The 14206-nt window shown below is 63.9% G+C and overlaps 2 protein-coding genes across 2 annotated transcripts; one reads left to right on the top strand and one right to left on the bottom strand.

Annotated features, from left to right (window-relative positions):
- The first annotated feature begins 555 nt into the window (after window positions 1–555).
- Window positions 556–7649, top strand: SHMT2 (serine hydroxymethyltransferase 2). The gene is made up of 12 exons (XM_041711607.2): window positions 556–715; window positions 2054–2254; window positions 2353–2432; window positions 3700–3900; window positions 3978–4059; window positions 4734–4856; window positions 4922–5061; window positions 5485–5650; window positions 5727–5826; window positions 6264–6419; window positions 7040–7147; window positions 7269–7649. Exons 1-12 carry the CDS (start codon window positions 692–694, stop codon window positions 7394–7396), a joined length of 1509 nt encoding a protein of 502 aa, XP_041567541.2. The 5' UTR covers window positions 556–691; the 3' UTR covers window positions 7397–7649.
- A 717-nt stretch (window positions 7650–8366) lies between these two features.
- Window positions 8367–13581, bottom strand: NDUFA4L2 (NDUFA4 mitochondrial complex associated like 2). The gene is made up of 4 exons (XM_030259592.4): window positions 13411–13581; window positions 10020–10108; window positions 8824–8884; window positions 8367–8581 (listed from the first exon to the last, which is right to left on the bottom strand). The coding sequence occupies exons 1-4, from the start codon at window positions 13465–13467 to the stop codon at window positions 8525–8527; spliced, it is 264 nt and encodes an 87-aa protein (XP_030115452.3). The 5' UTR covers window positions 13468–13581; the 3' UTR covers window positions 8367–8524.
- Between the last annotated feature and the right edge of the window lie 625 nt (window positions 13582–14206).

The following is a 14206-nucleotide window of genomic DNA, read 5'->3' as shown; positions in this document are numbered from 1 at the left end:
GGTCCCGGGGGGCCGCCCCCTCCTCTCGGGGAGCGGCTTCTTCATCTTTTTTTTTTGTTTGTTTGTTTGTTTGTTTTGTAAAGAAAATGAAAATGGAAAAAAAAGTGGAAAATAAAGAAAAGCTGGGAAAACAAACGGGACCCCCGGAATGCGGATTGGGGGGTGCAAGGATGAGAGACCCCAAGTTTGGGGGTGGGCAGGGGTGGGGACAGTGGGATATGGTGTGGGGGGTGCAGGGATGGGGACCCCAAATTAGGGATGGGGGGTGCAGGGATGGGGGACCCCGAATTAGGGATGGGGGTGCAGGGATCGGGGACCCCAAAATTAGGGATGGGGGGTGCAGGGATTGGGGACCCCAAAATTAGGGATGGGGGGTGCAGGGATGGGAGACCCCAAAATTAGGGATGGGGGGTGCAGGGATGGGAGACCCCAAAATTAGGGATGGGGGGGGTGCAAGGACGGTGGAACCCAAAATTAGGGATGGGGAGTGCAGGGATGGGAGACCCCAAAATTAGGGGGGGGGAGGTGCCGGACCTCCCGTTTCCCGTCGGCCCCCGCGGCCCCGGTGGCTCCGCCCCACCGGCAGCGCGCGCGTGGGGGCGGGGCCAGGCGGAGGCCGGGACCGGGACCGGGACCGGGACCGAAACCGGGACCGGGACCCCGCCGGGACCCACGCGCAGCGCGCACCGAGATGTGGCCGCTCCGCCTGGGCAGGGTGAGCCTCGGGGCTGGCAGCGGGGCCCGGTTCTCACCGGGGGGCGGGGGGGGTCCCCGGTTCCCGGTAAGGATCCCCGGTTCCCAAGGATCCCCGGTTCCCGCATCCCCCGGTGAGCGCTGGGTTCTGCTATCCCGGTGTCTCCCGGTGCTCAGAGGGGTCCCGGTGCCCGGGGGGACAGCCCCGGTACCCGCCGGGGTTCCCGGTGTGCGGGACGTCCCGATGCCGGAGGGTCCCGGTGCCCGGAGGGGTCCCGGTGCCCGCAGGGTGCTGCAGCCCCGGTGGCGCAGGGCTCCCGCTCCCCGGCGGGGGGGGGTCCCGGTCCCCGCTGCCGGGGGGGGGGTGTCCCGGTGCCCCCCGGTTCCCCCCGGTGCCCCCCGGTGCCCCCCTTCCCCCACCCTCCATCGCCCCCGGGGGTCTCAATTCCATCCCGCTCCTCCTCCTCGCCCCCGGCTGGACACCGGGACCCCCATCCCGGTGTTGTGTTCCCCCCCCCCCCACCCCGGTCCGGTTCCCCCCCCCCCGCGCCCACCCCCGCGGACTTTGTGTCCGTCCCAAAGTCCCCGGGGCCGGGACAGCCCCGCCACCGGCCTTGGCCCGTGTCCGGTGCCGCTGCCCGCGGGTGATGCAATGGGGCGGCTGCGCTTACATCACCCGGCACCGGGCACCGGGCACCGGGGGGGTCCCATGGGTGTCCCCCCAAAACCACCGGGGCATCCCCGGCTGCTTTGGGGGTTTGGGGGTCCTTGTGTGCTTTGTGAGGACTTTAAGGGGGTCTTCATGTACCTTATGGGGGTCCTTGGGGTCCCCATGGGGTCCTTGGGGTCTCCATGTGCCCTATAGGATCCTTGGGGTCCCCATGTGCCCCGTGGGGTCCTTGGGGTCCCCATGTGCCCTATAGGATCCTTGGGGTCCCCATGTGCCCTTTGGGGTCCTCATGCACCCTATAGGATCCTTGGGGTCCCCATGTGCCCTATGGGATCCTTGGGGTCCCCGTGGGCCCTGTGGGATCCTTGGTGTCCCCATGTGCCCTATGGGATCCTTAGGGTCCCCATGTGCCCTTTGGGGTCCCCATGCACCCCATGGGATCCTTGGGGTCCCCATGTGCCCTTTGGGGTCCCCATGCACCCTGTAGGGTCCTTGGGGTCCCCATGTGCCCTTTGGGGTCCCCATGCACCCTGTAGGGCCCTTGGGGTCCCCATGCTCCCACCTTGCAGGGTGACCCCGGTGGCTGGAGACGGATCCTGGGGTTGTTGTTCCTGCCACCGTCACCTTTGGGTCCTGGGATGGGCTCCGGGGGCTCGGGGGGTCACGGCTCGTGCCCCCCTCTCTGTGCAGACCCTGCAGCGATGGGGGGCCCGGGTGGGCACGGGCAGCCGGCGGGCACAGCACGGCCCCGCCGCCGCCGCCGCCAGCAGCGGGCACGTCCCCGGCTGGACGGGGCAGGAGAGCCTGGCCGAGAGCGACCCCGAAATCTGGAGCCTGGTGCAGAAGGAGAAGGATCGGCAGTGCCGGGGGCTGGAGCTGATCGCCTCTGAGGTGGGGCCCGGGGGGCTTGGGCAGGGGTGGGGTCGGGGCTGGGGGACCCCCTGCTTTGGGGGTTCAGCTGCTCCCATTCCCATCCATTTCCCCCCCAGAATTTCTGCAGCCGGGCGGCGCTGGAGGCCCTGGGCTCCTGCCTCAACAACAAATACTCGGAGGGGTATCCTGGCAAGAGGTAAAGTGGGGAGGGGGCTGGGGGGCACTGGGGGGGGTTCAGCTGCAGGAGACATCCAGGGAGCCCCAGGGCAGGGCTGGGGGCTCCCCGCTGCTGACGCTGACCTAGAACAGACTGAGCTAAAGAATAAATTCGGGATTTATTAGGAGGCCTCAATGGATCCACCTTGAGTCAGGGCTACACCCCAGGTGAGCCCAAAATAGTCACAAGATGAACCCAAAATGAACCCAAAATGGGCACAAAAATGGATGCCTGGTCACGGGGTCTGTCACTTCTATAAGTTTTGGTCCTTTTGCATATTGGGGTTAATTGTCCAATTATAGCTTTAGCTTATCCAGTCCCATCCTTCTTGTTTTTCTCTCTTTAACCCACGTTGTTTCTGCTCTTGGGCAGAGATTTGGCTCTTTTGTCCCTGGTCCCCAGCTAGAGAAGGAATTGTTTTGTCTGCCTGCTCTGTGACCAGAGCTCACCATCCCTCATATGAAGGCCAGGCAGAGTAAAGCAGCACAGAATATGAAACGTAAAAAAACAAAAACCTGAGGTATCATAACGTGAATCTCAGCGTCTGAAACGTAAAGAATCTGAAATGTAGAGAAACTAAAACCTGAGGTATCATAACTTAAATCTCAGTGTTTGAAACATAAAGAATCTGAAATGTAGAGAAACTAAAACCTGAGGTATCATAACGTGAATCTCAGCATCTGAAACATAAAGAATCTGAAACATAAAGAATCTGAAACGTAGAGAAACTAAAACCTGAGGTATCATAACTTGAATCTCAGCGTCTGAAACATAAAGAATCTGAAACGTAAAAAACCAAAAACTTGAGGCATCATGATGTGAATCTCAGCGTCTGAAACGTAAAGAATCTGAAATGTAGAGAAACTAAAACCTGAGGTATCATAACTTAAATCTCAGTGTTTGAAACATAAAGAATCTGAAACGTAGAGAAACTAAATCCTGAGGTATCATGACGTGAATCTCAGCATCTGAAACATAAAGAATTTGAAACAGGAAAACTAAAACCTGAGGTATCATAACTTGAGTCTCAGCATCTGAAACATAAAGAATCTGAAACATAAAGAATCTGAAACAGGAAAATTAAAACCTGAGGTATCATAACTTGAATCTCAGTGTCTGAAACATAAAGAATCTGAAACAGGAAAACCAAAACCTGGGGCATCACTGGGGGCTGCCCTCTGTGCCAAGTCTCCCGTGGGGTGGGGCTGGCGGCGGGGACCCCCGGTGACCCCCGTGCTGTCCCCAGGTACTACGGGGGGGCCGAGGTGGTGGACCAGCTGGAGCTGCTGTGCGAGCGGCGGGCGCTGGAAGCCTTCGACCTGGACCCGGCGCGCTGGGGCGTCAACGTCCAGCCCTACTCGGGCTCCCCGGCCAACTTCGCCGCCTACACGGCCCTGCTGCAGCCCCACGAGCGCCTGATGGGGCTGGACCTGCCCGACGGGGGCCAGTACGTGGGGGGCTGGGGGGGATGTGGGGCCCGGTGCCCCCCGGGGGTCCCGGCCTCACCCCGTGCCTCCCCCGCAGCCTCACGCACGGGTACATGACCGACGCCAAGAGGATCTCGGCCACCTCCATCTTCTTCGAGTCGATGCCCTACAAGCTTGATGTGAGCTGGGGGGGAGGGGAGCCCTGAGGTTTCCCTGGGGTGTCCCTGGGGAGTCCCTGAGGTGTCCCCAAGGTGTCCCCAAGGTGTCCCCGGGGTGTCCCTGGGTGTCCCCGAGGTGTCCCCACGGTGTCCCCAGGGTGTCCCCAGGGTGTCCCTGAGTTATCCCCAGGGTGTCCGAGCTGCTCTGTCAAACCCCTGCCCTCCCTCCCGTCCGTGTCCCAGTGCCAGGGGCGGTGCCCGGGGCTCAGGTGGACGTGCCGTGCTCAGGGCAGAGGGGTTCCTTCACGGGCTGTCTGTCCATCTGTCTGTCCATCTGTCTGTCCAGCTGTCTGTCCATCTGTCTGTCCATCTGTCTGTCCAGCCGTTTCTCCATTCCCAGCCTGACCAAGCTGGCTCTCCATTTCTGGACTAACTGACCAATCTGTCTGTCTGTCTGTCCCTGGGCTGACCTGTCTGTCCGTCTGTCCATCCCTGGGCTGACCAGTCTGTCTGTCTGTCCGTCCCTGGACTGACCTGTCTGTCCATCTCTCCGTCCCTGGACTGACCAGTCTGTCTGTCCGTCCCTGGGCTGACCTGTCCGTTCGTCCGTCTGTCCATCCCTGGGCTGACCTGTCTGTCTGTCTGTCTGTCCCTGGGCTGACCCGTCTGTCCGTCTGTCCGTCTGTCCCTCCCAGCCCGCCACCGGACTGATCGACTACGCGCAGCTGGAGGTGACGGCGCGGCTCTTCCGTCCCCGGCTGCTGATCGCGGGCACCAGCGCCTACGCGCGCCTCATCGACTACGCCCGCCTCAGGAGGGTACGTGGGGGCTCCGGGGCCCGGGCCGGGGCTCGGGGACCGGCAGGTGACCTCGGTGTCCCCAGGTGTGCGAGGAGGTCAAGGCCTACCTGCTGGCCGACATGGCGCACATCAGCGGGCTGGTGGCGGCCAAGGCCATCCCGTCGCCCTTCGAGCACGCGGACGTGGTCACCAGCACCACGCACAAGACCCTGCGTGGCGCCAGGTGAGAGCCCTGGCACGGGGCTGTGGCCGTGGGCACGGGGCTGTGGCCGTGGGCACGGGGGTGCTGTGGCCGTGGGCACGGGGCTGTGGCTGTGGGCACGGGGCTGTGGCTGTGGGCACGGGGCTGTGGCTGTGGGCACGGGGCTGTGGCTGTGGGCACGGGGGTGCTGTGGCCGTGGGCACGGGGCTGTGGCTGTGGGCACGGGGCTGTGGCCGTGGGCACGGGGGTGCTGTGGCCATGGGCACGGGGGTGCTGTGGCCGTGGGCACGGGGGGGCTGTGGCCGTGGGCACGGGGGTGTGGCCGTGGGCACGGGGGTGCTGTGGCCGTGGGCATGGGGCTGTGGCTGTGGGCACGGGGCTGTGGCTGTGGGCACGGGGGTGCTGTTCCCTGGCCAGGAGAGGTGACGACGTCCTCGCCACCAGGTCGGGGTTGATCTTCTACCGCAAGGGCGTGCGCTCCGTGGATAAGAAGACGGGCAAGGAGACCCTCTACGACCTGGAGGACAGGATCAACTTCTCCGTCTTCCCCTCCCTGCAGGGGGGACCCCACAACCACACCATTGCTGCCGTGGCTGTGGCCCTCAAACAGGTCTGTGGCGGGCCGGGGGGCTCGGGGCAGGGGGTGCCCTGTCCCCGCTGTGCTGATGGGGTGTCCCCCCCTCCAGGCCAGCTCCCCAGCGTTCCGGGAGTACTGCCAGCAGGTGCTGAGGAACGCCAAGGCCATGGCACAGGCGCTGCTGCAGCGGGGGTACACCCTGGTGTCAGGTGATGCTCTGACCCTGTTGTTTTTGGGGACAAAGCTGGATGAGCCATGGTGGGGATGAAGCACACCCTGGTGTCAGGTGATGCTCTGACCCCGCTGTTTTTGGGGACAAGGAGGGGTGAGCCATGAGGGGATGAAGCACACCCTGGTGTCAGGTGATGCTCTGGTCCTGCTGGTTTTGGGGACGAGGAGGGGTGAGCCATGATGGGGATGAAGCACACCCTGATATCAAGTGATGCTCTGACCCTGCTGGTTTTGGGGTCATGGAGGGTTGAGCCGTGCTGGGGACGAGCGGCTCTGCTCGGTCTCAGGGCAGCGGTGGGATGTGTGGGGAGATTGGGGGTGAGGCAGACCAGAGGCAGCACTGCAGAGCAGGAAAGGGGTGGCAGAGGGGTCTGGGGGTGCTCAGGGACCCTCACCCCTCTCCTTTGTCCCTCAGGTGGCACCGACAACCACCTGGTGCTGGTGGACCTGCGGCCCAAGGGCATCGACGGGGCGCGGGCAGAGCGGGTGCTGGAGCTCGTCTCCATCACCACCAACAAGAACACGTGCCCGGGGGACAGGAGCGCGCTGACACCCGGGGGGCTGCGCCTCGGTGAGGGACAGGCCCTGCCCAGAACCCAGCCCTGGGGTGGGGGTTCGCCCCACAGCAGCCCCACTCCGTGCCACCCTTCTCTGAGTGGGAATTCAGAGCTGGTTTTGGCTGGGAAAGGGGGCAGGACCCCATAGGGACCAGAACTTGGGGGTCCTCCTGGGGAGCCACAGTGAGGGTCTTGGACCGAGGGGGCCCCTTGTGGGGTTGAGATTCAGGGAGCTCCTTGTGGGGCTGGGATTCAGGGAGCTCCTTGTGGGGCTGGGATTCAGGGAGCTCCTTGTGGGGCTGGGATTCAGGGAGCTCCTTGTGGGGCTGGGATTCAGGGAGCTCCTTGTGGGGCTGGGATTCAGGGAGCTCCTTGTGGGGCTGGGATTCAGGGAGCTCCTTGTGGGGCTGGGATTCAGGGAGCTCCTTGTGGGGTTGAGATTCAGGGAGCTCCTTGTGGGGCTGGGATTCAGGGAGCTCCTTGTGGGGCTGGGAGCCAGGGAGCTCCTTGTGGGGTTGAGATTCAGGGAGTTCCTTGTAGGGCTGGAGTTCAGGGAGCTCCTTGTGGGGCTGGGAGCCCCTTGTGGGGCCGGTGTCCCCCCAGTGGCCCTGCCCCTGACGGGCTCTGTGCCCAGGTGCCCCCGCGCTGACCTCCCGCCAGTTCCGCGAGGAGGATTTCCAGAAGGTCGTGGAGTTCATCGACGAGGGCATCGCTCTGGCCCTGGACGTCAAGAGCAAAACCAGTGAGCGATGGGGGGGCCCTCTGCCCCCATTTCCCTTTCCCTGGGTGCCTTTCTCCCCTTGTGGGTACCTGGGGAGGGCTGGCGCTGCCCTGGGGCTCAGCTGTGCCCCCAATTTCCCCAGGTAAGCTCCAGGACTTCAAGACCTTCCTGCTGCAGGACCCGGAGACGCAGCAGCGCCTGCGGGAGCTCCGCCAGCGTGTCGAGACCTTCGCCCGTGCCTTCCCCATGCCCGGCTTCAGCGACCACTGAGAGGAGAGGGGCACCCCTCCTGCCAGGCTGGGGTCGCTGGGGGGGCACAGAGAGGCTGGGACCCACCCTCGGCCTCTCCCCCTCCCCTTCTCCCCCGTGCTCACCTTTGGGTGCTGCGTCCCTGGGGTGGGGGACCCATCCTGCTGTCAGTGTTGGGGTACAGAGAACCCCCAGACCCTGCTTGGGCTTCTCCAGCCTCATCTTGCACTTTTCTACGGGGAGGGGTTGCTAATAAAAGGGGGTGCAGAGCCTGGAGGTGTGTGGGTGCTGTGCTGGGGGGCACAGGGGCGCTGGGGGCAGCTCCATGGGGCACCTCAGCGCCGTGCCAGGAGCCCCTCGTGCCTCAGTGTCCCCGTCCTGGTGCTTCCCCCAGGGGTTCCGAGGGCAGGGGGTGATGCTGAGCGCTGGAACGTGTGGGGTGCAGTGAGGGGACAGCCTGGGGGTATCCCCTCCTCTGCCTGGTGCCCACCCGGGCTCTGTCCCATGTCACCTATCCCAGAGGGTGCCCGCCGCTCCAGAACGTCACTGACACGTGTGGGTGTGACCCCTCCACCCCTCCCAGCTCCTTCCCTCTCCAGAGGGGCTGGGAGGGGACCCTGGAGCGTGAGAGAGCGGAAACAGCACCCGAAGGCTTGTCCTGCTTCCAGCGGGATGTGAGAGCCCCCCCGGCCCAGCGCTCCCGGGGGAGAGAGCATCTCCGTGCTCGGGGCTCGGGGGAACGGTAAAGAATCCGGTTTGCTGCCCTTCCCACTCTCCAGGCTCTGGGAAACATAAAGAATCCAGTTTTCTCCCCAGGTTCTGGGAAATCATAAAGAATCCGTTTTGGTGCCCTTCCCACTCTCCAGGCTCTGGGAAACATAAAGAACCCAGTTTGCTGTCTCCCCCACATTCTGGGGAACCATAAAGGATCCAGTTTGCTGCCCCCCACCCCATAATTTATTCCTGTGCTGAGTTTAATGCAGGCACGGGGTGAGGGGTGCGGGGGCATCCGCAGGGATGTGGTTTATTGGGGGGGTGGGACACGACCACACGGTTTGGGGGTGCTGTGGGAGCTGTGCTGGACCTCAGGAGCTGTTTTGGGGCAGGGTGGGGGTCTCCCCCTCCACCCCAGCAGGTCCCAGAGGTGGCTCAGAAGCTGGGACGGTCCTTTTTGAGGTTCTTGTAGTCAGTGGACACTGCCAGGAACTGGAGAGGGTGGGGGGAGGTCAGGGGGGCTCGTGTCCTCCTGTCCCCTGTCACTGCAGCCTGGCCTTGCTGTCACACAGTGCCCCTTCCCCAAATTCAAGCACAAGGATTTGGGGAGGGGGGCTCTGCTCCAGGAGCGATCCCCCTTTCCCCATCCTGAGGAAAATTCTGTGTTTTGCCCTAAATGTGGCTGCCTCCCCCCCGCACACACTGCCAGCCCCCCCAGTTCTCCCAGTGCTCACTTTGTACTGGTCTGTGGGGCTCAGCTTATTCCAGGGTTCAGGATTATTCTTCCGGTCCCAGCTGCGAGGGGTGACAGGGACATCTGTGCCTGGCAGGAGTGGGGAACAACCCCCCCACCCCACTGGAGCCCCCCCAGAGTGCCCCCAGCCCCACCACCAGCATCCCCAGTTCTCCTGGAAGCCTTTCCCAACTGGCCCCATCCAGTCCTGTCCCGGAGGGGCTGTGGGAGGCCAGCGGGGCCGTGGGATGGGGTCCCTGGGGAGAGCAGCTCCTGCTGCCCCCCCTTTTCCATCCCCCCGTCCCACTGCTGCCGGCCAAGAGCATAATTTTCCATCTGGGAAGATGTTTGTGTGCGTGTTGGGGGATGGAGGGGGGGCCGTGCTGCAAGCACAGCCCCCCTGGAGCTGTTTCATGGCATGAATGGGTTTGGGGGATGGGGGTGGGGGGTTATTCCCTCCCAAACATCCCCCCCTGCACTCCCACCCTCCAAGCCGAGGTGCCTGGATCTGCTGATTGTGGAGCTGAGCTCATCTGGTGCCAGATTAAATCCAGGAGTGGTTTTACCGGGAATAAACGAGGTGGGGGGCAGGGGGGATGTGGGGAAAGCAGCCTGGTCACCCCAGCACGTGGAACTGTCCTGCCCACCCACCCTTTGTGATCCCACAGCCCTTTTTCCATCCGTCCATCCATCCATCCATCCATCCATCCTCACACCTGGCTCTGCTCATCCATCCCCACTGCTTTTGTCGCTCCCTCCTCCCTCTCCCCATCCCTTCCCCACGCACCCAGCTGACCATCCCACCCTCCCCACACCCCTCCATCCCTCCCTCTGTCCATCCCAAAACCGCTCCTGGGTTTCATCCTCACACCTCTCCCCCTGCCCAGCCCTCCCTGCCTCCATCTCCCATTCCCTCAGTCCCACCCTCCCCACAGCTTTGCCCCCTGCCCATCAGCCACATTCGCCTCTTACCCGCTTAACGGGGCTGGGGGGGCCCTTCTCCCACCGCCCCAAACCAAGGAGAGGGGATCAACCCCCCAACTTCCCTCCTGCACTCCGGACCCACATTTCCCCCATGGTTCACCGTGCAGCTGTGTCTGGCCATGCCCCCACAGCTGGGCCGAGCCCCCCATGCTCTGGGGGTGCAGGGCCAGCCCGAGGGGTGCCCCGGGGCTGCCAGGGCACCCCAAGGCGTACCTGACGTCTGGGCTGTACAGTGCCAGCCGCAGCAGGTACAGCACTGCGCTGCCCAGGCCCACGCTGATGAAGCCAATGAGGGGAACGAGCTGCAGAGAGAGAGAGAGAGAGAGAGAGAGAGAGAGAGAAATGAAAAATACCCCAATAAAATGAATATTTATCAGGCGGACTGGAGAGTGAAAGGGAGAGCTGACACGCCGGGAGATTTACAGGGGGAATATGGCAGAGCAATCCTGTAGCCGGGCTGCGGTACACAGTGTAGCTGTCAGCTTGAGTGACTGAATTAAAAGAGGGAGAGAAAAATCGGCTCGTGTTGGAGAGGAATTGGATTTGGAATGAGAAATCGCTTCCCCTCCGCCTGTGGCTGCCCAGCGCTGGCGCTGCTGAGGGCCTGGGGACCCCATTCCCGGTTCCCAGTGCTCCCAGTGCCCCTGCTCACAGCAAACCTCGGTTTATGGTTCTCCCCTGAAGGATGCGGTGCTGAGCACCCCATTCCCAGTGTTCCCAGTGCTCCCAGTGCCCCTGCTCACAGCAAACCTCGGTTTATGGTTCTCCCCTGAAGGATGCTGTGCTGAGCACCTCATTCCCAGTGCTCCCAGTGACTGAGCCCCAGTTTATGGCTCCTCCCTAAAGGATTTGGTCCTGAGCACCCCATTCCCAGTGTTCCCAGTGCTCCCAGTGCCCCTGCTCAGAGCAAACCTCGGTTTATGGTTCTCCCCTGAAGGATGCTGTGCTGAGCACCCCATTCCCAGTGTTCCCAGTGCTCCCAGTGCCCCTGCTCACAGCAAACCTCAGTTTATGGTTCTCCCCTGAAGGATGCGGTGCTGAGCACCCCATTCCCAGTGCTCCCAGTGCTCTCAGTGACTGAGCCCCAGTTTATGGCTCCTCCCTAAAGGATTTGGTCCTGAGCACCCCATTCCCAGTGTTCCCAGTGCTCCCAGTGCCCCTGCTCAGAGCAAACCTCGGTTTATGGTTCTCCCCTGAAGGATGCTGTGCTGAGCACCCCATTCCCAGTGTTCCCAGTGCTCCCAGTGACTCCACTCAGGGCTGAGCCTTGGCTGGTGGTTTCTCCCTGAAATACTCAGCCCTGGGCACGGTCTGTCCTGAGCTGTGACCCCGGACAGGGTCCCTGTCCCCCCGCAGCCCCCCAGGCTCTGCACCGCCCCTGCAGCATCTCTTGATGGAGCACCGCACAAGGAGGCTCTGCTGGTTTTACTGGGATGGACTGGGACGCGCTGGGGCTGAGCCTCCAGGGCTCCAAAGCGGGTCCGGGGGGCACTCAGAGACCCCAACCCCAGCAGAGATCCCTCACCCCCCGCTCGGTGCGGGGTGGCTCCCGCCGCTCCTCGGCTCCATCTCCTCATCTCCGCTGCCAATCCCCCGGTGCCCGGAGCGAGGCGGCCGCGATCGCAGCCGAGGCGAGGCGGTTCTGACCTCCCCCGATTGCTGCGGAATGAGAGCGGCGGCAGCGGCGGAGCCCCGGGGGACGGAGCCGGTCCCGCCATTAACGGCAGCGCTGCCGCCGGCTCGGTACCGGCGGAGCCGCGTCTTCTTCTCGGCACAAGGGAAATGCCCCCAGACCCCCGACCCCACCGCTCCGTGACTCAGTTTCCCCACTGCCATGACACCGGGCTGGGCTGAGGGGGGGCACGGTTGGAAAAGAGATGGAAAGGGTCAGCCCGACCCATCTGTTCAACAGCCACGCGTGGGGAAAGGGGGGACAGGGATGTGTCCCCCTGCCCAGCCCCTCCCAGTGCTCCCAGTATGCCCAAGGCACTGGAATGACGAGCGGCGCGGATGCCAGCGCCCATGCCAGGGCTCAGGGCACCGGCGGATGATGCCCCTTGGCACCGAGCGGCACAGGAGCTGGCAGCAGCCGCTGGCGAACCGAGAACTCGCCGCAGCGCCGGGAATTGCCGGGGAGGATTCGGGGCAGCGGGGCCGTCTCACCATCTGCTGCCGACACCGCCTGGGTAATTAATGGCTGGGAAGAATTAGGGCCAGGATGAGGCTGCCAAGCCGCAGGTGCCAGCGGTGGAACCCGATTTCCCCCCGGCGCGGGGTGCGGGGGCGGCGGGGCGCTGTGCCAGGCTCTGCCCGGTGCCCGCTCGGTGCCCAGCGAGCCGTGCCAGCGGGTTCTGCTCCTGCCAGCGCTGCTGAGCCTCACGGCCGGGCATCCATCACTGCGGACGGACGGACGGACGGACAGACGGAGCAGGTTGTTACAGGGAGCTCATGGGCACTCTGTGCCCCTTCCCAGGACCCTGTGACCCTCCTTTCTGCCCCAACGGGGTTGGCAGAGAGCCAGGGGTGCCCACCCTGTCCAAAACCTATGTAGACCCCTGACATTTCCTGCTCGTCCTCTTTTGCCCCGCTCTCCCATGGACATCACAGAATAAAGAGAGCAGAACCAACAATCTCGGGGTAAAAACCTCTTTTGGAAATCGTTGCCATCTCCTGATATTCCTCCCCTCACAGCCTCGGATCTCTGGGCTGGCCTGATAATTCAGGGGGCTGTGAGGGGGGGAAACGTCAGCAGGTGACACCACAGAAATTGCCCCAGCAGCACCCCCGCTGTGTACAAACACCCAGCACCCCCCCATTGCTTTACACCCCCAGTTTGGGGTCTTCTTTGTGCCCCCCAAGTCACTGTCGGGGACTGACTGGGGAGCAAACCCAGCCCAAAGCTCCCCAAAGTTCTGCAGCGAGGGTCCCGCAGGAGCCTCAGCCTGTGCTGCCCATCCGAGGGCGTGGGGAGCACCCTGGGGTGCCAGCTACCCGTGCCCACGCTGCTGGCACCCCCCAGCAGTGCCCAGCCCAGGGCTGAAGCATTTTTTTAGCCAAACCCTTCAGTTTGACATTTTGAGGGGTGACAGGGACAGATCTGGGGCTGCTGGGGTGGGTGGGGAGGGGGTTTCATTTCCATCCTCCCGGACGAAGATGTCCCCAGACAGGCGGGGAGGCACACGGGGAAGGTGCCCTCACCCACCTCTGCCTCTCGGGGGGTGGGTAAGGGTTGGGGTGGCCCAGCCGGGCTCGCTGAAGGAGCCCCTCAGCAGCGCTGGGAGGAGGGAATGGGGTGGGAAGCAGGGGGTGGTCTCACCTTCCCTTGCTGAAGGAGGGACGGGGACCCTCAGGAGCCCTGGAGCTGCTGGATGGGGCAGGGACAGCGGGGGCACAGCGGGGCTGGGGGGCTGAGGAGGATTTTTGGGGCAGTGGGAGGAAGAGGAGGCTGAGGAAGGACACAACGGGAGGGATGGGGAGTGGGGTGATGGGATGGAGGGAGGAGGATGTGAGGAAGGCCGGGGGCTGTGCGGGGTCCCTGGGAGGAGGGGGAGCGGGCAGGGAGGGATGGGGGTCCCTGGAGGAACGGGGGGTGGGGGGGACTCACTCCGGGGTGCCGTTTGACATGCCGGGAGAACATCCCTCCACGCAGGGGACCCTTCATGGCCGGGCTGGGATCGCTCCGGCGCTGGCGGCGCGTTCCGAGGTCCGGCCGAGGCTGGAGGGGTGGGCAGGAGGCGATGGAAGCCGGGCTGGGAGGGACGGGGCGGGTCGGGACATCCCGGCCCGGGGACACGGCCGGGGAGGGGAGGCCGAGGAAGGCTGGACACCAAATCCATCTCCCACCGCCCCTTCCAGCCTCGCCCCGCTCCGCTCAGGGGTGACCTCGCTGGTTGGGGGGGCTGCTGAGCGAAACGCGGTGTCCCCACGCGGGCCGCTGTCCCTCCCCACGCGGGGAGCCCCAGGGCTCCGTGGGGACGAAGGACGAGCCCCGCGATTGCCGCTGACACTCGGCCGCCCCCTCCGCGCCCTCCCGGTTATGATAAATGATGGAACACCCGATTTACATTTAGCGATGCAAATCTCCCCGGCAGGAGCAGATGCTGCCGTGCATATGGAAAGCGGCGATGAACGCCCAACAAAGGGCCGCGAGAGGGAAGGAGAGGGCGGCGGGATGGACCCGGCCGGCGTGGGGACCCCCAGGCTCGGCCAGGGGGGGCTGGTCATGCTCTGGCATCAATGAGTGCCGGCACAGCCCGTGAGCCCCCAACGCCCCCGGGTTCTCCCCTCTCCCACCCCCCCACGGTGCCACCCCCTCTTTTTGCTCCCAGCCAAGTCCGAGGGAGGAAGAGGAGGAATTTCTCGGGGGGCCGTGGGTACAGGAGAAGGCTGAGGCGCATCCG

This window comes from Taeniopygia guttata, chromosome 29, assembly GCF_048771995.1.
Source record: "Taeniopygia guttata chromosome 29, bTaeGut7.mat, whole genome shotgun sequence".
NCBI classification, from domain to species: domain Eukaryota; kingdom Metazoa; phylum Chordata; class Aves; order Passeriformes; family Estrildidae; genus Taeniopygia; species Taeniopygia guttata.
Note: the sequence above shows the minus strand (reverse complement) of the source record. Positions and strands in the feature narration are given on the sequence as shown.